The sequence below is a fragment of the Polypterus senegalus genome, chromosome 4, assembly GCF_016835505.1.
Source record: "Polypterus senegalus isolate Bchr_013 chromosome 4, ASM1683550v1, whole genome shotgun sequence".
Taxonomy (NCBI): Eukaryota; Metazoa; Chordata; class Cladistia; order Polypteriformes; family Polypteridae; genus Polypterus; species Polypterus senegalus.
The window spans coordinates 80,177,674-80,201,172 of NC_053157.1; the positions used below are offsets into that span (position 1 = coordinate 80,177,674).

Consider the following 23,499-nt stretch of genomic DNA (forward strand, 5'->3'; position numbering starts at 1 on the left):
AAACCCCGCACGCCACTAAATCACTCATGTATTTACCTTGCTTATAAATGGACGGGGTATATCATGTAAACTGTAACAATTTTTAACGTTTTCTTGTTTTTATTGAATTAATTTTATAAATAACGAAAACACACCACCTTCCACCTCTGAACTTCCATTACGGTGCTCTGATGCCCTGGTGACGTCACGACCCAGAATGTTTTGTGACCTTTCAACTTAAAGAAAAAGGGTCAACAAAATAAACTTTGTCGGTATTTTTAAAGTCATTTACTGTACTAAAAAACAGCAAGAAATAATCAATTTAAAAAATATTTTCTCTGCGAATAAAGCGTAAATTATTTCACACGTCAAACACGTGATTACGTCATTACGCAATCAATACACCGGAGCTTTTTTTTTTGTCTGCGAGGGGTGGAGGTTGAACTTTCTAATTAGGCGGAGCTTTTTCTTTTTTGTGTGAGAAATTGGAAAAGGAAACTAAATCAAAAACGAATAACGAAAATACATTAGGTCTTTAAAGTATTGGAAGGGATGTGGCGTTTATTTGCCCAGCGACATGACGGAGCATAAAAAGAAGTTGCGCTGAGGCCGCAGCTTGTGTTTGCGAGTTCTACTAAAAAGCCCGAAAAACGCATTTACTGTTTTACGCACACTGTCGCAAAAGTCACCCCCTCAGATTAATAGAGAATGAGCTGGATATTTTCCACATCTAAAAGTTCGGGACCTCTTCCACCGCTTACAACTTTACAGCAGCAAAGACAGCGGCAGATCGAGTCTCTGAAGGCAGCTCATACCACGTAAGTAAACTCGCCGGTGACAGTGATATGTGACTGACATTCCTGTGCCTGCTCAGTACTTGTCCTGCTGTTGACACTCAGTCTGATTCCTAAAACATGTATTTTTTCTTTGTGACTTTTATTGTCAATTAGTTAAATCCTAATTAAATTGATCACTTTGAATAAAGCGTGATTTGTTTCCTGCTTGTCAGCTTCCTTGCTCCTCAGCTTTATGATATTGATGTTCATTTTAAAGCGTCTTTGTCAGTTTCAGATTTATTGTGCTAGTTGAATCGAGTACGTGGAAACTCTCGAGTGTGTCGCATTAGTTTTGGGTACTTCACGTTTTTCTCGTGATTGTTGCCGTACTTAACGGAAGCACTCTGAAGTTAAAATTTCATTGTGTTCATTCTCGTGACGTACAGCTTTGGAAAAAAATCGAAAGAAAAAACATATACCAAGCAAATCGTAAACAAAAGAGTGTCTTTATGCTGTACTGGAGTATCTTATGCTTTAAATGTGGCGTTCTACATGTAGGTACATGTGGCATTACCATAATAGTATTAGATCTATGAAATGCGACTTTAACCCATGCCGCGATCATGCAGTTTAAAAATTCCAATCGACACCTCATCCTTATCCACAAGTCAGTGAGTAAAAACAGTTTTTAAAAAGTCTAGCGTAAACTAGAGGTAGAATTACATAATTAACAAGAGTAGTTGCGTCGTATACTTAAAATATTAAAATGTAACCTTTTTAATTTAAAAGTTTTAAATCTAAATACTAATGATTTTAATAGACCTTTTCACCCTCTCATAGAGGTCTAGATCCATAGCAAAAGATCAGAAATAACATAAGTAATCGCTGGTCTTGAAATAATCTAACATTATACCCTATATTCTTGTGTTTGAAACCTGTCATTTTCAGCTTTCTAAGAAAGGTTCTTAGAGGGCTAGAGACATTGGTAAAGAAACAAATATATAAAATATTTATATTTGTGATATGCAATCTGGAAATAGCAATGAACTGACACTCCACATGCCTGTATTGCCAATCCTCATTTTTTTTCCCAAAGTTATGTGAAAAAAAATCATTAACCCGTTGATGGATTAAGCCCTGTGGTTGGATAAAGTAGCATACACAACTTCAAAGTCATCAGATCATTTTTTAAGAAACATCTATTGGTTTACTCTTTGTCTTAAGGGTATAATTTCCTGTGCAAAGTATGGTCCAAAAATTGCCTAAAATAAAGTTGTTTTTTTGCGTCTAGAATACCAAAAATAGGGATGGACCCCACTGTCTTGCATTGCTCATAAAGGCACCCAGTTTTGTTTTCATTCTCCCCTCTGATACTGTCGTCAAGGGGTAAAATGTGCTTTCCAAAACAGAGTCTGTCTTTTTAATTGGGATGTGGCTTCATTGGTCCTCTCATAAGATGATGTGTAACCTGCACACCACACCGCAGCACAGAAAACTGCACTGGCCAGCACAGAGTTGTAGAATATGTAAAGGATTTCACTGCCCAAATTAAAGAACTGCAGTGTCATGAGAAAAAGATTCTGCTCTGCCCTTTCTTAAATAGTTCCTCTGTGTTACTGGCTCAGTCCTGCTTGTCACTGATGTGGACCTCTAAGTACTTGTGGCAATGCACCACCTCTACACCTGCTTCCTGAATAGCAACTGGTGTGAAAGAAATAAAATTGTATTAAAGAAAGAGTTTTGTCTTCAAGTAGGACCTCTTTGAGTCAGGAACCAGACACAAGGAAGCTTGTTCTACACATCTGTAATTTCTTCTCATGAAGAGAGAGCACCCAATTATAGCAGTCCACTAAGGAACAGTGTTTTGAGCAGAGGTTGTCAGCAAATTGTCACAGAACAAAGACAGAAACTCATACTTATTGTTAACTGAATTTACATAATGATGTTGAATTAATCCTGGCATTTACTCTGGTTAGTTCATTGGCTCACATCATCTGAATATTTATTCAGCTATGTTAAAGTATATGATATGTACTCGGCAGAGAGCATAGGCATCTTGCATAACCAAAATGTCCCATTCTAATAGATTCTTGTAAGTTCCGTTCTTACTCTTTTATGAAAACTGTGTATGTGACACTCAGGTCTTACTGGGCACATGATATTGGCCAATTTCTGAAGCCTTCAGGCAAGAACACAGTCTCTATTTACTTAACCCTTTAACCAGTCTCTTCCTGCTATTTCTATCTTGCGACAGCTGAACATCTAGTGAAGCACATTTCTACATTACAGTCACACATTAGAAACGACTCGGCACCAGTGGTGGATGTGTTGCAGATAATTGTGCTGCATGCCAGTCAATGCTCTGTTCCATTGCTTGACCGCAGCAATAACAAGTTTGTGATTTGCCAAGTCCACTAAACGTTTCTTCTCTTTAAGCAGGGAGCTAGATTTACTGCTATGGTGGAAAAAGTTTGCAACGTGCCTCACCTGGCAAAGCAAGTGGGCAATTGCTGGAATTTTCAGAGTAACCTGCGATACTAATATGAGCGCATGTACAGCAGCTGGCATGAAGTAGCTCCATAATAGCACTGTGTTATCAGTGACGATGGCCTGTTCTTTTTGTTTTATGTCCCATTCATTCAGTGTCACAGTCAACCAGCATCAGCTCTAAGGACGGTGAGGACACATTTTTGAGACTTTTTAACATGACTGTTACAAGTGAGCAACTGAAGATATGTGTAACTTTTAGAATTATTGAAGGACAAAAGTCTTCCCACTATGTTTAATTTTGACTAATTCAAGATTATTTTAAATGTCCAATTGGGGAATAACACACAAATAGTTTATTGATAAACAGTAATTATTTTAGAAGCAATATTTGATTATTTTATAGTAATATTATTTGCAAGGTGATATAGATATTTTATTAAGTAGATGCCATAGCATTGTATTAAAGCAAGGAATCCCCAAAACCCCCCCCTTCCCTCCCCCACCTTAATGTGTGGACTCTGATATGGCTAAACATATGCTAATTAAATTATGGCAAGTGAAAGAGTGCAGTGCCGTGGAATTTTTTTTTTTTTTGGCTGAAGAGCAGTGATATTTTGTTCTACATCTTCCGAATACTGATATTAACTGTCCATTACTAATCAAGTATTTCTTTTAAAATGTCATTTCATTCTTCTGCATATGTTATGAAGTCACTATGTAGACACTCTTCAAATAAAGAGTTACTGAAATTTGCTGCATTATATTAATGTTATCGATAGATACTTTATTAATCCCAAGGGGAAATTCACATAATCCAGCAGCAGCATACTGATACAAAAAACAATATTAAATTAAAGAGTAATAAAAATGCAGGTAAAAACAGACAATAACTTTGAATAATGCCAACATTTACCCTCCCAGGTGGAATTAAGGAGTCATGTAGTCTGGGGGAGGAACAATCTCCTCAGTCTGTCAGTGGAGCAGGACAGTGACAGCAGTCTATAACTGAAGCTGCTCCTCTGGCTGGAGATGACATTGTTCAGTGGATGCAGTGGATTCTCCATGATTAACAGGCGCCTGCTCAGCGCCCATTGCTCTGCCACGGATGTCAACCTGTCCAACTCTGTGCCTACAATAGAGCCTGCCTTCCTCACCAGTTTGTCCAGGCGTGAGACGTCCTTCTTCTTTATGCTGCCTCCCCAGCACACCACTGCGTAGAAGAGGGCACTCGCTACAACCGTCTGGTAGAACATCTGCAGCATCTTATTGCAGATGTTGAAGGACGCCAACCTTCTAAGGAAGTATAGTCGGCTCTCACCTTTCTTACACAGAGCATCAGTATTGGCAGTCCAGTCCAATTTATCATCCAGCTGCTCTCCCAGGTATTTATAGGTCTGTACCCTCTGCACACAGTCTCCTCTGATGATCACGGGGTCCATGAGGGGCCTGGGACTCCTAAAATCCACCACCAGTTCCTTGGTCTTGCTGGTGTTCAGGTGTAAGTGGTTTGAGTCACACCATTTAACAAAGTCCTTGATTAGCTTCCTATACTCCTCCTCCTGCCAACTCCTGATGCAGCCCACAATAGCAGTGTCGTCAGCGAAATTTTGCACGTGGCAGGACTCAGAGTTGTATTGGAAGTCCAATGTGTATAGGCTGAACAGGACCGGAGAAAGTACAGTCCCCTGCGACGCTCCTGTGTTGCTGGCCACAATGTCAGACCTGCAGTTCCCAAGATGCACATACTGAGGTCTTCTCCCATTTCTGTCAGCTTGTCCCGATAGTCCATGATCCATGCCACCAGGTGTGAATCTTCTCCCATTTCTGTCAGCTTGTCCCTAAATTGCAGAGGTTGGATGGTGTTGAAGGCGCTAGAGAAATCCAAAAACATACTTCTTACAGCACCACTGCGTCTGTCCAAGTGGGAGAGGGATCGGTGTAGCATATAGATGATGGCATCCTCCACTCCCACCTTCTCCTGGTATGTGAACTGCAGAGGGTCGAGTGCGTGGCGGACCTGTGGCCTCAGGTGGTGAAGCCACAGCCGCTCCATGGTCTTCATCACATGTGACGTCAGAGCAACAGGCCGGAAGTCATTCAGCTCATTAGGATGTGATACCTTTGGGACTGGGGTGATTCAAGATGTTTTCCAAAGCCTTGGGACTCTCCCCTGTTCCAGGCTCAGGTTGAAGATGTGCTGTAGAGGACTCCCCAGTTCCAGCGCACAGGCCTTCAGCAGTCATGGCGATACTCCATCTGAGTCTCCTCAGCTCTCTGCTCACCTGTGCTGCTGTAATTGTGGGTGGGGATGTCTCTCCTATGTTGGTATCAGCAGAAGGATGGTTGGAGGATGCAGTACTCTGAGGTGAGAGTGGGTTAGGGTGGTCAAACCTGTTAAAGAAGTTGTTCATTTGGTTTGCTCTCTCCACGTCTTTCTCGATGGTGGCACATTGCTTCGAGCTGCAGCCAGTGATGATCTTCATCCCATCCCACACTTCCTTCATGCTGTTATTCTGCAACTTTTGCTCCAGCTTTCTCCTGTACTGCTCCTTCACCACCCTAAGCTGGACTCTGAGTTCCTTCTGCACGCACTTGAGCTCATGCTGATCACCGCCTTTAAAAGCCCTCTTCTGGTTCAAAAGGCCCTTGGTGTCACTTGTAATCCATGGCTTGTTGTTAGCATAGCAGCATACTGTTCTTACTGGTACGACAATGTCCATACAGAAGTTGATGTAATCAGTAGTGCAGTCAACAACCTCCTCAATGTTCTCACTATGTGATCCCTACAGGATATCCCAGTCCGTAGTTCCAAAGCAGTCTCTCAGATCCTGCTCTGCCTCAGGAGACCACTTCCTGAATGATCATGTGGTTGTAGGTAGCTCCCTCATTCTTGGTTTGTAGTGAGGCTGAAGCAGAACCAGGTTATGATCTGCTTTCCCAAGCGCAGGCAGCGAGGTGGCGCTATATGCGTCTTTAACGTTTGCATACAGTAGGTCGATAGTCCTATTTCCCCGGGTGTTACAATCCACATGCTGGGAGAAGGCGGGTAATGTTTTGTCCAGCGTTACATGGTTAAAGTCTCCAGCGATTAGCACAAGCGCCTCAGGCTGCTGTGTTTGTAACTTAGCAACCACAGAATGGATGACGTCACTCGCTATCTCCGTGTTCGCGCGAGCAGGGATGTAAACAATAACAACAATCACGTGTCCAAACTCTCTGGGCAAGTAATAGGGACACAAACTTACGGCCAACAGTTCTATGTCCCTGCAGCAAGTGGAGATTTTAACATTTATATGTCCAGAGTTGCACCATCTTGTATCGACAGAGAGAGCGACACTCACTCCTTTCTGCTTCCTGCTCTAACTGTGCTAAACCCGGGTAGCTCCACGTTAGCATCTGGGATGTTAGTTGTTACCCACATTTCACTAAAACGCAGCAAACTGCATTCTTTGTAGATCCTGACATTTTTCACCAGTGCATCCAGTTCATCGATCTTATTTGGTAGCGAGTTCATTTTTCCCAGGATCTCAGAAGGCACCAAAGGTTTGTAGCACCACTTTCTTGCTAGACGCTTGGCTTTTATCTTCGCACTGGCTCTGCTGCCCCGATCCCGCCTCCTTACCTCATCAGGTAAGTGGGGAACCACACCGGCATGCGCATTTGTTCTTAGCACTTGAAGTTGATTACTTGAATGGATGAGTCTCGGTGTGTAAAAATCCATCTCGAAGTAGTAAAAAGTGTCCAGGGAATGAGTCCACATAAAAGAAAGGGTAGGAGTTAACAGTGAAATAAAGAAAAATAGAGGAAAAGGTAGAAAGATAAAGACTTTAAAGATAGTCATACACAGAGCTGCTGGAAAGGCTGCCACTCGCATCGGCGCCTGAGTCAATATAGTACAGAGAGGTCAGTTCAGCGCTATATGCAATCATCAAATTCAAATGTTAACTGTTCACACACATGCAAGGATCATCCTTCCTACATTTACAACGTACGTATTTGTTACAATGTACACACTTCTCTCTATGCTGTGATTTCTATTTACACACCTGAAAGAAAGAGACAATATTTGTGAAAACATCATCGCACTAATGCAATATTATTTGAAAACGAACAGCATCAGATCGGGTGTGAATTTATGCTGGCACTGTTACTTAGAGTCAGATCAGGAGGGGCATGGTGGGGTGACACTAACTCAGTTTAGTTTCCTGAGGAAAGCGGCTGTCAGAACAGAAGCTTGTCGATGTTGAATCTTCCTTTTCTTTTTCCATCGCCTTTTCTAGTAAGATGCGGTGACAAAGTTCCTTTGCAAGCTGAGATATGAACACTCTTCCTTTCTCAGTGGCCCCCGTGCATGCCTTGCACAGTATATGTGCGTTGGTCACCGCCAGCATGTTGTAGCACACAACAACTGGCCACCTGCATGTTCTTGCGCGCACTTAATAAGCTCCTGATCTGACTCTAAGTAACAGCGGCAGCATAAATTCACACCTGATCTGCCGCTGTTTGTCTTCAAATAATATTGTATTAGTCCGATGATGTTTTCACATATATTGTCTCTTTCTTTCAGGTGTGTAGTAGAAACTACAGCATAGAGAGAAGTGTGTACATTGTAACAGGTACACACGTCGTAAATGTAGGAAGGACGATCCTTGAGTGTGTGTGAACTGTTAACATTTGAATCTGATGAGTGCATATAGCGCTGAACTTACTGCTCTGTATCATTCTGTCCTGGAGTACAAAAGGAACAGCATACAGCAACATGTGGGGACTGACCAGATAGGGGGAAAAAATCACACGGTCACTGATTACAAACTGCAAGATGTTATGTGAATGAATATGAATAATATGAATAATGTTGCATCCGTGCCACAAAGTTTTCCGAAATGTACTATACAGGTCATAAAACGAATACAGTAATTCCAAATATCATATTTACCTATGTCCGTGTTTTTTTTTTTTTGACATCATAGACCATAAGTTGCCTACTAATTCAGCGTGAGTAGGAACACTCAATAAAACTGAATAAAAAAAAAATCAAGTGACGGTGAGATATGACGAAGGCAGATTCGCCATCGTCTGTGTGTCAGCTTTTATCCCTCCAAATGAATGTCCAGTTCCATTGTCTCAAAACACCACTCACATCTCCAGTTATCCCCAGTTTCAAATACAAACAGCGTCAGATCACTGGGTGGGGGGAGCGGTAGTATGTATTGTGATCGTGATTTAGAGAGAATAAAAGTGGGAAAAAAAAAGGTAACTTTTACAAGTCCTATAAATGTACACCGTGTGTTACAGACGCAAAACAAGTGTATGTGTGTACTGTATACTATTAACAACTAGCTAAGAAGTTATGAAAAAGAAAGTTATGAAAAAGAAAAGAAAACATTTTAAAAATAATGTAACATGAGTGTCAATGTAATTGTTTTGTCACTGTTATGTGTGTTGCTGTCATTAAGGATTTGATTATCATTATTTCTTTCAATCAGGTTCGTATTTGGAGGACGTGTTGTGTTCAAGTTACATTGCGCGTTTGTCAGCCGTGGTAAAGATAACAGGTTTCATTCATTGAAGTATTCACTACCCAAATCGCTACTCGTGAATCTAAGATGTTTAACAGGCATTCCTGGTATTAACTTGTGGATTTGCCTGCGAATATTTAGCGGCAGAGTGTCTATGAACTTGTGGAATCGCCTGCGAGTATTTAGCGACAGCGTCTCTATGAACTTGTGGGTTTTTCTGCGAGTATTTGGCAGCAGCGTCACAAAGTTGTTTTCATCTAGCTGCATCAGAAAATGTACCACGATGTCTGACATGCCTCCTTTTTACTGTTTTCTCACAGCTTGGATTGCTGCTGTCATAATCGGTTTGAGTTTCATGGTTTGTTTCAATTACGTTAGTATATGCAGGACTTGTGTTGAAGTGACATTCGGCATCTGTCAAGTGTTGTAAGCATACAACCGGCTTCATCGATAACTTCGCATCTAGCTTTTGAGAGTTTAAACATTCATAAAAGTCAAAGTGTCCACTACTGAAATCGTCACCTGTGAAATTTAAGATGTTTAAGTGGCATTGTAAAATATTTGGCCATTTCGGTACACTTGAAACCGACAACCAAACAATTCAGCCGCAGCCATCAACTCACTTGCAGAAGCATAGGTGAAGGGCTTAAGCATTTCACTCTTATAGTGCCTCTGTGTAGTATAATTATCTCCTGTACCGTCATCAGTTCACACCTTGAACCTGTCCCACTAATTCAATACATAAGACACGATGTTCCTCCGGATATCAAGATTGAGCCTGATATGACCGTGCAATATGTAACACAGAGAATGGAAAAGGCAGGCGTCATCTCCGGGTATTGAAACCACTCGGTAAGTGACAGTTCTTTGATTTTAGAAACATTCCGGGGTTCTCTGATCAAAATAGCTAGAATGTATAAGTATTTTAGAAAGAAGCCAGGCTTAAAGATTTCTGGAACACTCCAGATTTCTGGTGTATTACCATTTTTAGATTTCTAACAATATTCACTGCTTTTTTCGGCATTTAATTAAAGGAGCAACATCTAGTGAATATAAAATACAAGAATGCAGACTTTTGTTTTGGGAGCATTTTGATGAATCATGAAATAGTTTTCTTGCAATTATTAATGGTCTGTCTGAATTTACTGGAAGCATAATTTAAAGTCTGCATTCAAGATCACCAGGTAAGACACAAGTGTGACATGTTACAAAGAAATGAAGATGAGCTTTGTTTCAGGAGAAGAGGTAAAGTCAAAGCCTTGGCTCTTGGTGTTGTCGGAGTTTCGGAATTCATTTTCAAATGATTTCAGTGCATCTCTCTTGTTTAGGGTTATGAATGTTTACATTATTGTGCAGTAATTTTTATTGATTGTTTTAGAACTCCCAGCAATCTGTGTTACAGTTTTCTTGATTTATGTTGTTAGCTATGAAGAAAAAATGAAGCACCATAAACTTTTTAATTGTTTACAAATTTATTTAACAAGGAAATATTACATTTGTGTTTTTCATTTCAGTTATTGCACTAGTTAAATGATAATTTATTTGGGTGGGGGCGGGTTAAAATATTCTCATTGGATGTGTTCACTGAAATCTGTTGCAGTTGTGTGTTGTGTGGCAAAAGAAAGTGCTTGAAATGTGTTAATTTTTTACCTTAGAAATATAAACGTTTTGCACAAATTAATTTTTGCGTTTCTTCAGTTAGTTTTAGTGATAACCCCTGGTCCAAAATGAACAAACTCCAGTCCAGATTTGCAGTTTCAGGAATTTTATTGTTTTTGCCCCTGAGGAGAAACAACTGTGTGATTTTTAACCAGTGGCCCCGATTAAGATTTAAAATATTGCTCAATTTCAAGGACTTAGACATAATCTCTGCAATATATAAAATTATTTTGCAGCCCGTCCCTTTAAAAGATCCCAGAGGACAATGGGGAAAAGATCTCTTAATCAATATATCAGAAAAGGAGTGGAAAATAGCAATGCAGAGACTTCACTCGAACTCCATATGCGCAAAGCATACAATTATTCAACTCAAAATTACAGTATAAATCGAGCACATCTGTCTCGCCTAAAACTGTCCAAAATGTTTCCAGGGCAAGATCCAACCTGTAAACGCTGCAATCAAGTCCCAGCCTCACTGGGTCACATGTTTTGGGCCTGCACCAAATTAACATTATTTTGGACCAAAATTATTAAGTGCCTTTCAGACAGCCAGATGGGTTTAAAGTGGAGAAGGACAAACTGTGATTGCATTCACTACACTTTTGGCACGCAGACTTATTTTGCTAAACTGGAAGAATCCTAACTCTCCTCAGTGGGAAACCGATGTTTTATACTATTTGAAATTGGAAAAAATCAAATATTCAGTTAGAGGATCTGTACAGAATTTTTTAGACCTGGCAGGGTCTAATCAATAATATTTTAGAATAAGCTCTTAATGCACAGAGGAAGCATTTATCTCCACATTTCTTTTTCTTCTCCATTCATCTCTATTGCCCTATTAAACTCATCAATTTAGGTATGTTTACAAGCCTTAAGTATACTCCGTTGGCCATGCTCTCTCTCTAAAGGGTGGGGGATGCGACTTGTTTTCAATCCTATTTTTTGTAAAAAAATTGTTCTATTTGTATGGAATGATTACAATAAAATTAAAAAAAAAAAAGGATTTTTTGTCATCGCCATTTTTAAATATTTCTTTAAAGGATATATATGTGCTCAAGATGTATAATTGTAGAAGTCAATGTTTATAATGTATTTTAAGTTTACAGAATGCTTAATATTTAAATGACCTGACACAATCTAAGATAAAAATGAGTGTGAATTTAACATTTTGAATATGCAAGATAGCATGGTAACCGAGTAGTAGTCATAGTATAGGTAATATATACTCTGTTGTAATTCATATGTTGTAGCAATAGATTGCTCACTTTTGAGTTTTATGAGCAATATCAAAAATCAGTTATTAAAGTCAAATGTAACTTTACATACATGTACACTGAGTTTCCAATTTTTTACGAACAGCTATAGTGGCATGTATAAGTAGCACCTCCTTTAGTTCATCAGGATGCATTGCTGATGAATACTTTACTAGGCAAAAATGATTGTTACACAGTTGCTGCAAATTCAACAGCCATGAACAGACCTTTTCCTCCTCATCCTCCCAAATAGAATCGTGAACCAGGGACTGTACATGAAAACTCACTGAATGTTCCTGGAATATCATTCTGAAAAAAATAATTCTGAGTGTAATCTGTAGTCATGAATGTAATTAACTTTTGTCAGCAACAATTTTCAAATGGTCCTTATCATTCAAAAATTCTTCAGTGGGTATTAGGGGCCCTAATATATGCCAGGAAAACATTCCCCACAGCATCACCACTGGCCTGGCCTGTTGATTATGTCAATGCTAAGATCAGCATGCAGAAAGAATCTGAATTTGCTTGACCAAGCAACTTTTTTCCCCTCATCATGTGAACTGATAAAGGACAATGCAGGATAGATAGAGACAGCAATGATTCAATTTCTTATGGTATATTTTTAATGTAATCAATTTAATTTACAGGAAATAGCAATTGAAAATTCATATTAACTCAAGAGATGTTATTATCCTTCTACACAATAAAATTGTATAAAGTAAAAACAAATTTTAATACATGGAAGTAAGGACTTAATTTTATGAATATTTACAATTTCATAACAATATGGGAATTAATTTTTCTTTTATAAGAAGTAATTTTATAGTAATTTTATTTTAGTTTTTTTTATTATATATAGTGTTTAATTGTTCTGCATTTATTTTTGTATTTAGAAACAATAAGGTAAACATTAAAAAAATGAATGCAGTCTCAATATGAACCATGGTGCTGCTGGCACTAGTATTGCACTTTCTCTCTATTAAATGAGATGCATCATAGTGGTTTTCTCTCTTAGTTTATTTTTTACAATTAACATATTGGAGAGATTTAAAATTTCTGAGACTCTGGGCCATGAGTTTGATATATTAATGAAAACCTTATTTCCTTAGTCTGGCAATAGCCAATAATTTCTTGTCAAACAGTCAATGACTTAATTAGGAACAGCTAATATTTTATATATATATATATATATATATATATATATATATATATATATATATATATATATATATATATATATATATATATATATATATAATATGTGTATATGTATGTATATTAATTTATGTTGTTTTTTATGGATTAATCCATTACTACTTCAAATGATGTGCTTTCTGTTTGGTGTAATAATGGGATAGTGAACTTTTCATTTTTTTATTCTTGTAGCCTTGCTGAAATCCACAAGGATGTTGAATACAGAATACCCTTTACTGTCAACAACACGACAATTAACATTAATATGTGAGTATTTGTTATAAACGCAGAAGAAATCAACAGAAAATTTTAAGTCTCTTTATTGGTGACAACTCTTTCCAGTCACAAGGCTCAACAGTTTTAAAAGTGGTTGCTAGGCTTGGCCACCGGACATCAGCTTTTGATTGCTAAAACTGTAAATATGGTTGCTGTTTTCAACAACTTATGTTTGGAATAATTAAAATGCTTTGCAGTTATATATATATATATATATATATATATATATATATATATATATATATATATATATATATATATATATATATATATATAGTTGTGGTGATGCTGAACTGCTCTGAGTGTAAAACTCCTCCAAGCTCTCCACCAGCATCTAGGTCTGTATTGCAAACAGAGGACTTAAGAGGCTACTCTGAAGGTGCTTGTGTGTAAATGTAATCTTTGACTGTTCACCTTCTGGTTTACATCATTTCTTTTCAAATATTTTTCTTACTTGTTTCTTTATTGGTTTTCCTTGTGTATTTTATACAAATAAAGAAATATCATTAGTAGTAGTAGCAATGTTGCCATTAAACTAAGTTTATTAACATTGTAGTACTTTGATAAAACAATTCAAAACAAGTCAACAAATGTGTCAAAGAACTGTTTATGCTTATATGTAAATTAAATCAGTTTATATTGATGCGCATTGTAATCATAAACGTTTTCCATCCATCCATTTTCTAACCCGCTGAATCCGAATACAGGGTCACGGGGTCTGCCAGAGCCAATCCCAGCCAACACAGGGCACAAGGCAGGAACCAATCCTGGGCAGGGTGCCAACCCACCGCAGGACACACACAAACACACCCACACACCAAGCACACACTAGGGCCAATTTAGAATCACCAATCCACCTAACCCGCATGTCTTTGGATTGTGGGAGGAAACCGGAGTGCCCGGAGGAAACCCACGCAGACACGGGAGAACATGCAAACTCCACGCAGGGAGGACCCAGGAAGCGAACCCAGGTCTCCTAACTGCGAGGCAGCAGCGCTACCACCGCCCCCATAATTGTTTTCATTAAATATATTATCAGTTATGTAGCATTAACATCTTTGCTTTAGTTCCATCAAAGCTGACTTTTTCCTGGCACATGTTGCAGTTAGTACCTCTTTCATCTTCATATACTTTAACACAGTGGTTCTCAACCTTTATTCTCCCAAGGTTTTCCAGTGAACCACAAGAATATGTGAGGGCCCCCTACACTGCCATGATATTTACCCTTTTTGTACTTTTGCTGCCATCTTGGCCAGGGTGCTTGTCTTTGAATTTACACTTATATTAACAAAAGCATTTTGCTGCTAGTGCTAATGCCTGGCTTTATTTTTTTAAACCATAGTATGATATTAATAGGCCAGTTCAAAAGCAACCTATATGTTTTTATTTAATAAAAGTATTATATAAAGAGTTGGAGTTTAGAGAAGGCCAGAAAGAGTTGCATTGCGTCTTTGTGGACCTGGAGAAAGCATATGACAGGGTGCCTCGAGAGGAGCTATGGTATTGTTTGAGGAAGTCAGGAGTGACAGAGAAGTACATAACAGGATCTGTACGAGGGAAGTGTGGCTGTGGTGAGGTCTGCGGTAGGAGTGATGAATGCATTCAAGGTGGAGGTGGGATTACATCAGGGATCGGCTCTGAGCCCTTTCTTATTTGCAGTGCTGATGGACAGGTTGACAGACGAGATTAGACGGGAGTCCCCGTGGACTATGATGTTTGCTGATGACATTGTGATCTGTAGCGATAGTAGGGAGCAGGTTGAGGAGACCCTGGAGAGGTGGAGATATGCTCTAGGGAGGACAGGAATGAAGGTCAGTAGGAACAAGACAGAATACATGTGTGTAAATGAGAGGGAGGTCAGTGGAATGGTGAGGATGCAGGGAGTAGAGTTGGCGAAGGTGGATGAGTTTAAATACTTGGGATCGACAGTAGGGAATCCATTCCCAGGCTCCCGATTACTGGGATTCCCAGACATTTTTCATTCCCGAGAATGAAACTGCTATAATTCCCAGGAAACCGGGAAAGGCCAAGCTCGCATATATAGAGTGTAAAAATCAATCAAGAAATAAGAGTTATAGTTGAAAATAATTAAGTGACATGGTTTTTTGGCCCACAGTGTAGTGTGTTGCCGATTAATTCAGTGAACAACAGACCAGCAGCAGTCAGTCCTCTGGCTCTGACTAACACTGAGTACAGTGGATTGGGAGGAGTCTGCACTCTGCAGCTCACTAATGCCGGGATGGGGCAGACTTCATTGACGTCTTTCAGACAACAGCTTTGAACAGCAACTTGAAATTGCAATGCGTCAGTCTGTTGCATCCACATTATCTGTGCCAAGAAACGTTCCATCACAGAATGATAACAAAAAACTGGATGCATCAGTAAAAGCTGAAATGGTGGTGTTTCAGAACAGCAAGCACAGGCATTATTTAGAACAAGTGTATCAGTATCTGATGACTGTGCCGCCTACTTCAGTGGAGGCAGAGCATGCTTTCTCAGCGGCTGGTGCACTGTGCATGAAGGTGTGCTCTCACATGGACGACCGCACGCTGGACACGCTGTGCTTTCTACGCTCTTATTACCGCAACTAACTAGATCAGGGGTGCCCACACTTTTTTGGCTTGCGAGCTACTTTTAAAATGACCAGGTCGACATGATTTACCTACATTAAAAATGATATATTGAGGTGGGCTGGCGCCCTGCCTGGGGTTTGTTTCCTGCCTTGCGCCCTGTGTTAGCTGGGATTGGCTTCAGCAGACCCCTGTGACCCTGTAGTTAGGATATAGAGGGTTGGATAATGACTGGATGGATGGATTTTTTACTGGTGGTCTTAGCCATCAAAGAGAAGGTTAAAAATGACAAAACCCAAATAAAGGTATGTGGTGTATTGTTTTAGACCAGTGATTATGAATATGATGTTATTTGTGAACTTTTACTAGGGATATAAACCTCTATGGACATTTAACAGAAGGTGGAAAATGACACATTTCTCTTACAATTTAGACATTATTATATTTTTATTATTTATATTTGTGTGTGTGTGTGTGTGTGTATGCATGCATGCATGTATGTATGTATGTATATATATATGTATGTATATATATATATATATATATATATATATATATATATATATATATATACACTGAGTATACTGTATACATAAAATATATGTTCTCATACCTTGCATAACTAAATAACCCTTATGGCACAATAAGAATTCAATACATTTATGGTCACTACAGTATTTGGATTTAATAATCTTCGTGTGGGAAAAGGCTGACTCGCATACATAAGTAGAGCCGAATAATGCAGTTAAGGAGGTAGCACATTTCCTCCTTGGGTACTTTTCCTCTGTGAGTAAGTTCCAAAACTGTCCATGATCCCCATACTTCAGCTAAATGTCATCCTGTAGTGTCAAAATCTCATCCTCCACTGTAGACGAGTTTTAGGTGAAACAGCATTGCAATTTCTGATGCGAGTGAATCACCATCAACATCTTCCCTAAATAGATAGCACTTAAATTTAGCGATTGGCTCAAGTAAAGTCTGACAGACAATTTTCAATCTGCTCTGTGTAGCGTATGCTGTCAAGTTTAGGCACACGCCTTCCATTGCATCTCCAGCTCTGACGCAAGGTTTTGGATGCTCCCCAAATGCTGAAAAATGACGGCTGTCCGATTAACTGCGATTTTAGTTTCCTCTCCTTTCTCTTTCTAGGATTGCTTTTTGGCAGGAAATTGGTTTTGTAGTTTTTATGAACAGTTCAAAAGTGCCTTTCCACATTTTCCTTCTTTGGAATAGCAATGATAGATTGACAGATCAGACAAACGCACTTCGACTGTGACATTGTGAGAAAAAAAAATCATCTTCCAATTCCACATCCAGCTCATACCCTCCACAAACAATTTTTTTTTAAATCCCTTCTTTAGTCGATATAAATTGGAAGGCCAACTAGATCACAGCTGGAGTTGTGCAGTAGCACGTGTGTTTGATTGTGCGTGCGGGATGACCAGTGTGTTAGAAGAAAAGAGATCTCAGACTGGCCGCCCTGTATGTCAATCAAGTGGCAAATGCTATAGGGAGGATATATGATAGACTAACATTTTGATTGCAACGCAATCTACCCTCACTACCTTTGCGATCAACGCATTGGGTACCCCTGAACTAGATACGTGTACTTGTATAACAGCATGAACTGCATGTAGATAAGGTTAGTCTTTTATTGGTGTCAACATATTGCAGTATTTTTATGAAACATAAGTGTCGGTCATTCTAAAACTGCTCACATGTGAGATGCCCGTGTACTGTGTCATCCCCGGGAGCCCTGGAATGACATGCTGGATTCCCGAATTCCCGGGAATGGATTGCCTAATTAACAGTACAGAGTAATGGGATTTGTGGAAGAGAGGTGAAAAAGAGAGTGCAGGCAAGGTGGAATGGGTGGAGAAGAATGTCAGAAGTAATTTGTGACAAACGGGTATCCGCAAGAGTGAAGGGGAAGGTCTACAGGATGGTAGTGAGACCAGCTATGTTATATGATTCAGAGACGGTGGCACTGATCAGAAAGCCGGAGACAGAGCTGGAGGAGGCAGAGTTAAAGATGCTAAGATTTGCATTGGGCTTGGCGAGGAAGAACAGGATTAGAAATGAGTGCATTAGAGGGTCAGCTGAAGTTGGACGGTTGGGAGAAGTCAGAGAGGCGAGATTGCATTGGTTTGGACGTGTGCAGAGAAGAGATGCTGGGTATATTGGGAGAAGGATGCTAAGAATAGAGCTGCCGGAGAAGAGGAAAAGAGGAAGGCCTAAGTGAAGAAGGTTTATGGATGTGGTGAGAGAGGACATGCAAATGCGAACCTGATTGAAAGAAATAATGATAATGACAGCAACACTTATAACAGTCACAAAACAATTACATTGACAATCATGTTACGTTATTTTTAAAATGTTTCCTTTTCTTTTTCATAACTTCTTTAACACACTACTTCTCCTCTTGGCGCAGGTATTTTGATATATATATATATATATATATATATATATATATATATATATATATATATATATATATATATATATATATATATATATATATATATATATATATATATTGTAGCAGATAGAGGCGTGGTCCACCTCTAACACCCTCAAGGTACCATTCTGAACATCAGGTGACAGTATAATAACTATTCTTTTTATTACTATATAGTGCACCAAGCACCCTCCACTCCACACTCATAAACCACAAATAACAACAGTACAATTTTCTCTCCTCCTCGCCCAGACACTTCGCCCTCCTACCTCCCAGCTCAGCTCAGTGTCTGGACTGAGGCATCGTCCTTTTTTAGCCCTTGACCCGGAGGTGTTCCTGTCCCAACAGTCCACAGTTCCTTTTTCCTTCCGGGTCAGGGCAAACAGTCCTTTTTTCAACCCGGGAGCACGTCGTTCCTTTCTGTCACATGACCATGACGTACTCCTGGGTCATACGGCACAAAAGAGCCCATAAGCCCCCCCACAGCAACTCCTGGTGGCCCCCAAGATATCCAGCAGGGCTGTGTATAAATACTACAAAGTCCATGAGGCCCTGCTGGACCTCGGGGCACTATCCAGCTATCGGGAGAGCTCCTCCTGGCGGCCTGGGGGTGAGGACCGACATGAAAAGCCGGCAGTCCTCCACTATATACTGTATATATACATATACATACATATACTATATATATAAAATATACAGTTGACCCTTGACATACGTCCGGCCTGATATACGAACAACTTGATTTACGACCAAAATTTCTGTTTTGATTTACGACCAACATCTTGCGTTACAACCCAAATGCGGTCACGTGTATCTGCTTGTGCGATTGTAAACAAACAGCCGAGAGCGTTCGTAAGCGCCAGTCGGAGTCCAGATACATGTGTTCGTGGACGTAATTTCGGTCACTGCAGTGATTTATCTATATATATATATATATATATATATATATAATTCACTAAGACCATGGCAAGCAAGACGCATAATTGCTAAGGAAAGAAGAGAAGGTAACGAAGGTAAAGAAAGCGATCACAATCGAAACAAAGAAGAAAATTGTGTGGAAATATATGAGTGGTGTTCATATGACCGATCCCGCTAATTCCGTATTTATTCATGTACCACGCACCCTCGTGTAAGACGTGCACCCTAAATTTTACAAAGAAAATTGCGAAAAAAGTTTTGCCCCATGTATGATGCGCATTGTGATTGTATAGGAAGCGTTTAGAGAGAGACAGCACTGTTGTGCAAGTGCGCGAGCAAGCGAGAGAGTGCGAGTGGAGTAGCGAGAGAGATTGTGCGAGTGGGTAGCGGCGCGAGAGAGTGCGAGTGGGTAAGCGAGCGAGAGAGAGTGCGAGTGGGTAAGCGGGCGAGAGAGAGAGCGCGAGCGGGCAGGCCAGCGAGCGAGCGAGAGAGAGTGTGAGTGCGCGACCAAGCCCAAGCAGAAGTTTCCTCGTTTATGACGCGCACCTGATTTTCTAATGCTAATTTTTGGGAAATAAATACGTTATATTTAACATATATACATACATGCAGGTGCCTGTCATAAAATTAGAATTTCATGACAAAGTTGATTTATTTCAGTAATTCCATTCAAAAAGTGAAACTTTTATATTAGATTCATTCATTACACACAGACTGATGTATTTCAAATGTTTATTTCTTTTAATTTTGATGATTATAACTGACAACTAATGAAAGTCCCAAATTCATTCATAATTCTACGCGTAACGGTCATAACTGAAACCTACTTTCGACCATATATACGGCCATAGCTGGCAGCTCGGTCACCGTGTGAGGTGGAGTTGCGTCCCTCATAATCACGCCTCCCACGTCAGTACGTAGAGAACAAGGAAGAGCTCCAAAGAGCGCTGAACAAAAAAAACGCAATACACAATTGAGAAGGCAGCAAAAGAATATGAAGTGAGTGACGCATTCAAGCATATTAATAAGTGCAGCTACTGCGGAAACAAAGCACGGTGTAAACCGTAAGTTTAAATTAAGTTTATAGACACGCTCCCGCTGCCGTTTGTCATGCCTACGACGAATAAGATATTCGCGAGATACAAGTTTAATGAGAAGACATGAGGTATAAACGAGATTTTTTGGATCACTTTGTAACGGAGTTAAAATTGCTGTAGCGAGAAACTTTTAAGTGCCAGGTCTTAGCTAACATTAAATAAAGCCGTGGACATCGCAAGATCACACAACAGAGCAGCTCATGTGATTTGACTGTGAACGCAGTACGAGTGATCACTTCGATGAATGAAACCTGCTCAAAAAACACATTACACAATTGAGAAGGCAGCAAAAGAAGTGAGTGACGCATGCAAGCATATTCATGAGTGCAGCTACTTCGGAAACAAAGCACGGTGTAAACCTTAAGTTTAAATTAAGTTCATAGACAGGCTGCCACTGGCATTTGCAGGACTGGGAAAGGTTAAATTAAGTTCATAGACACTCTGCCACTAAATATTCGCAGGCAAATCCACAAGTTAATACCAGGAATGCCTGTTAAACATCTTAGATTCACGAGTACCGATTTGGGTAGTGAACACTTCGGTGAATGAAACCTGTTATCTTTACAACGGTTGACAAACATGGAATATAACTTGAACAGAACACATCCTCCAAATACAAACCTGATTGAAAGAAATAATGATAATCAATTCCTTGATAACAGCAACACTCATAACAGTGACAAAACTATTACATTGGTGTGTATATATATATATATGTGTGTGTGTATGTGTGTGTGTATATATATATATATATATATATATATATATTACACTCACCTAAAGGATTATTAGGAACACCTGCTCAATTTCTCATTAATGCAATTATCTAATCAACCAATCACATGGCAGTTGCCTCAATGCATTTAGGGGTGTGGTCCTGGTCAAGACAGTCTCCTGAACTCCAAACTGAATGTCAGAATGGGAAAGAAAGGTGATTTAAGCAATTTTGAGCATGGCATGGTTGTTGGTGCCAGACGGGCCGGTCTGAGTATTTCACAATCTGCTCAGTTACTGGGATTTTCACGCACAACCATTTCTAGGGTTTACAAAGAATGGTGTGAAAAGGGAAAAACATCCAGTATCGTCAGTCCTGTGGGCTAAAATGCCATGTTGATGCTAGAGGTCAGAGGAGAATGGGCAGACTGATTCAAGCTGATAGAAGAGCAACTTTGACTGAAATAACCACTCGTTACAACCGAGGTATGCAGCAAAGCATTTGTGAAGCCACAACACTCACAACCTTGAGGCGGATGTGCTACAACAGCAGAAGTCCCCATCGGGTACCACTCATCTCCACTACAAATAGGAAAAAGAGGCTACAATTTGCACAAGCTCACCAAAATTGGACAGTTGAAGACTGGAGTCAGAATTTGGCGTAAACAGAATGAGAACATGGATCCATCATGCCTTGTTACCACTGTGCAGGCTGGTGGTGGTAGTGGTGTAATGGTATGGGGGATGTTTTCTTGGCACACTTTAGGCCCCTTAATGCCATTTGGGCATCGTTTAAATGCCACAGGCTACCTGAGCATTGTTTCTGACCATGTCCATCCCTTCATGACCACCATGTACCCATCCTCTGATGGCTACTTCCAGCAGGATAATGCACCATGTCACAAAGCTCGAATCATTTCAAATTGGTTTCTTGAACATGACAATGAGTTCACTGTACTAAAATGCCCCCCACAGTCACCAGATCTCAACCCAATAGAGCATCTTTGGGATGTGGTGGAAAGGGAGCTTCGTGCCCTGGATGTGCATCCCACAAATCTCCATCAACTGCAAGATGCTATCCTATCAATATGGGCCAACATTTCTAAAGAATGCTTTCAGCACCTTGTTGAATCAATGCCACGTAGAATTAAGGAAGTTCTGAAGGCGAAAGGGGGTCAAACACCGTATTAGTACATATATATTAGGGGTGGGAATTTAACGCGTTAATTGTGATTAATTTGAAAAAAAAATAACGTGTTAAAACAATAACACCTTTAACCACACTTTGCATTTCAAGCAAAGGGGAATTTTTGTCAATACATGATTTCCTGGTACACCGTTTACATTGATGCACACATCAGAGCTACAAAAATAGAAGAGTCGGAAGAAAGCGCATTGTTAAGACTGATTGGAGGCACATTTCATTTCAAAAGACTACCCGACGGAAGCCTTGATAAAAGTGTGGTTTTGTGCAAACTGTGCAAAAAGGAGTTTGCATACCACCGAAGCACTTCAACCTTACAGTACCATCTAAATGCAAAACATTAAAAAAAAAAACAGAAAAAGAAACAGAAGAGAGAGCAGGGTTCAGTACGGATTTTAGAGTCGCCATGAATAGTTACTATGATGAATTGAACATACAGAGTATCAGTATTAAGTTAAAGTGAAGTTATGAGAAGGCCATGTTAAAGTAATGCGTTTTCAGCAGTGTTTTAAAATGCTCCATTGCATTAGCCTGGCGAATTCCTATTGGCAGGCTATTCCAGATTTTAGGTGCATAACAGCAGAAGTCTGCCTCACCACTTCTTTTAAGTTTAGCTTTTGGAATTGTAAGGAGACACTCATTTGAGGATCTAAGGTTACAATTTGGAATATAGGGTGTCAGACATTAATATATAAGATAGAGCGAGATTATTTAAGGCTTTATAAACCATAAGCAGAATTTTAAAGTCAATTCTAAAAGACACAGGTAACCAGTGTAGTGACATCAAAACTGGAGAAATGTGTTTGGATTTTCTTTTCCTAGTTAGGATTCTAGCAGCTGCATTCTGCACTCGTTGCAAATGGTTTATGTCTTTTTTGGGTAGTCCTGAGAGGAGTGCGTTACAGTAATCTAAGCGACTGAAAACAAAAGCGTAAATTAATTTCTCAGCATCTTTCAATGATACAAGAGGTCTAAATTTTGCTATGTTTCTTAGGTGAAAAAATGCTGTCCTAGTGGTCTGATAAATATGCGATTTAAAATTCAGGTTACAGTCAACAGTTACCCCTAAGTTTTTTACTTCCGTCTTAACTTTTAAACCTAATGCATCAAGTTTATTTCTGATAACCTCATTGAATCCATTATTGCCAATTACTAAAATTTCAGTTTTCTCCTTATTTAGCTTGAGAAAATTACTATTTATCCATTCAGAAATACCAGTAAGACATTGTGTTAGTGTATCGAAAGAGTCGGAGTCATCAGGTGCTATTAATAAGTACAGCTGTGTGTCATCACAGAACCTCCAAAGCCCGGTACTCCGTTATAAACAAATTAAATGCTTTCACCAGGATAGATTTACCTGAATTACATAGTATAATCTCTCAACTGAAATCC

The 23,499-nt window shown here is 39.6% G+C and overlaps 2 protein-coding genes across 5 annotated transcripts in view; one reads left to right on the forward strand and one right to left on the reverse strand.

Moving 5' to 3' along the window:
- cnot7 (CCR4-NOT transcription complex, subunit 7) overlaps positions 1-189 on the reverse strand; it is a 48,324-nt gene extending 48,135 nt beyond the window's left edge. For 2 of the 4 annotated variants that reach the window (XM_039750929.1, XM_039750923.1), the window contains exon 1: positions 37-175. The gene's annotated coding sequence lies outside the window, so the exon portion shown is untranslated. Of the gene's footprint in view, positions 1-36 lie in introns of all 4 variants that reach the window. The other 2 variants (XM_039750924.1, XM_039750927.1) reach the window with 2 other exon arrangements.
- A 202-nt stretch (positions 190-391) lies between these two features.
- Positions 392-23,499, forward strand: part of vps37a (VPS37A subunit of ESCRT-I) — a 52,162-nt gene continuing 29,054 nt past the window's right edge. Inside the window, exons 1-2 of the mRNA XM_039750930.1 lie at positions 392-797; positions 13,063-13,137. Coding sequence (XP_039606864.1) covers positions 688-797; positions 13,063-13,137 — 185 coding nt within the window. The 5' untranslated portion in view covers positions 392-687. The remainder of the gene's footprint in view (positions 798-13,062; positions 13,138-23,499) is intronic.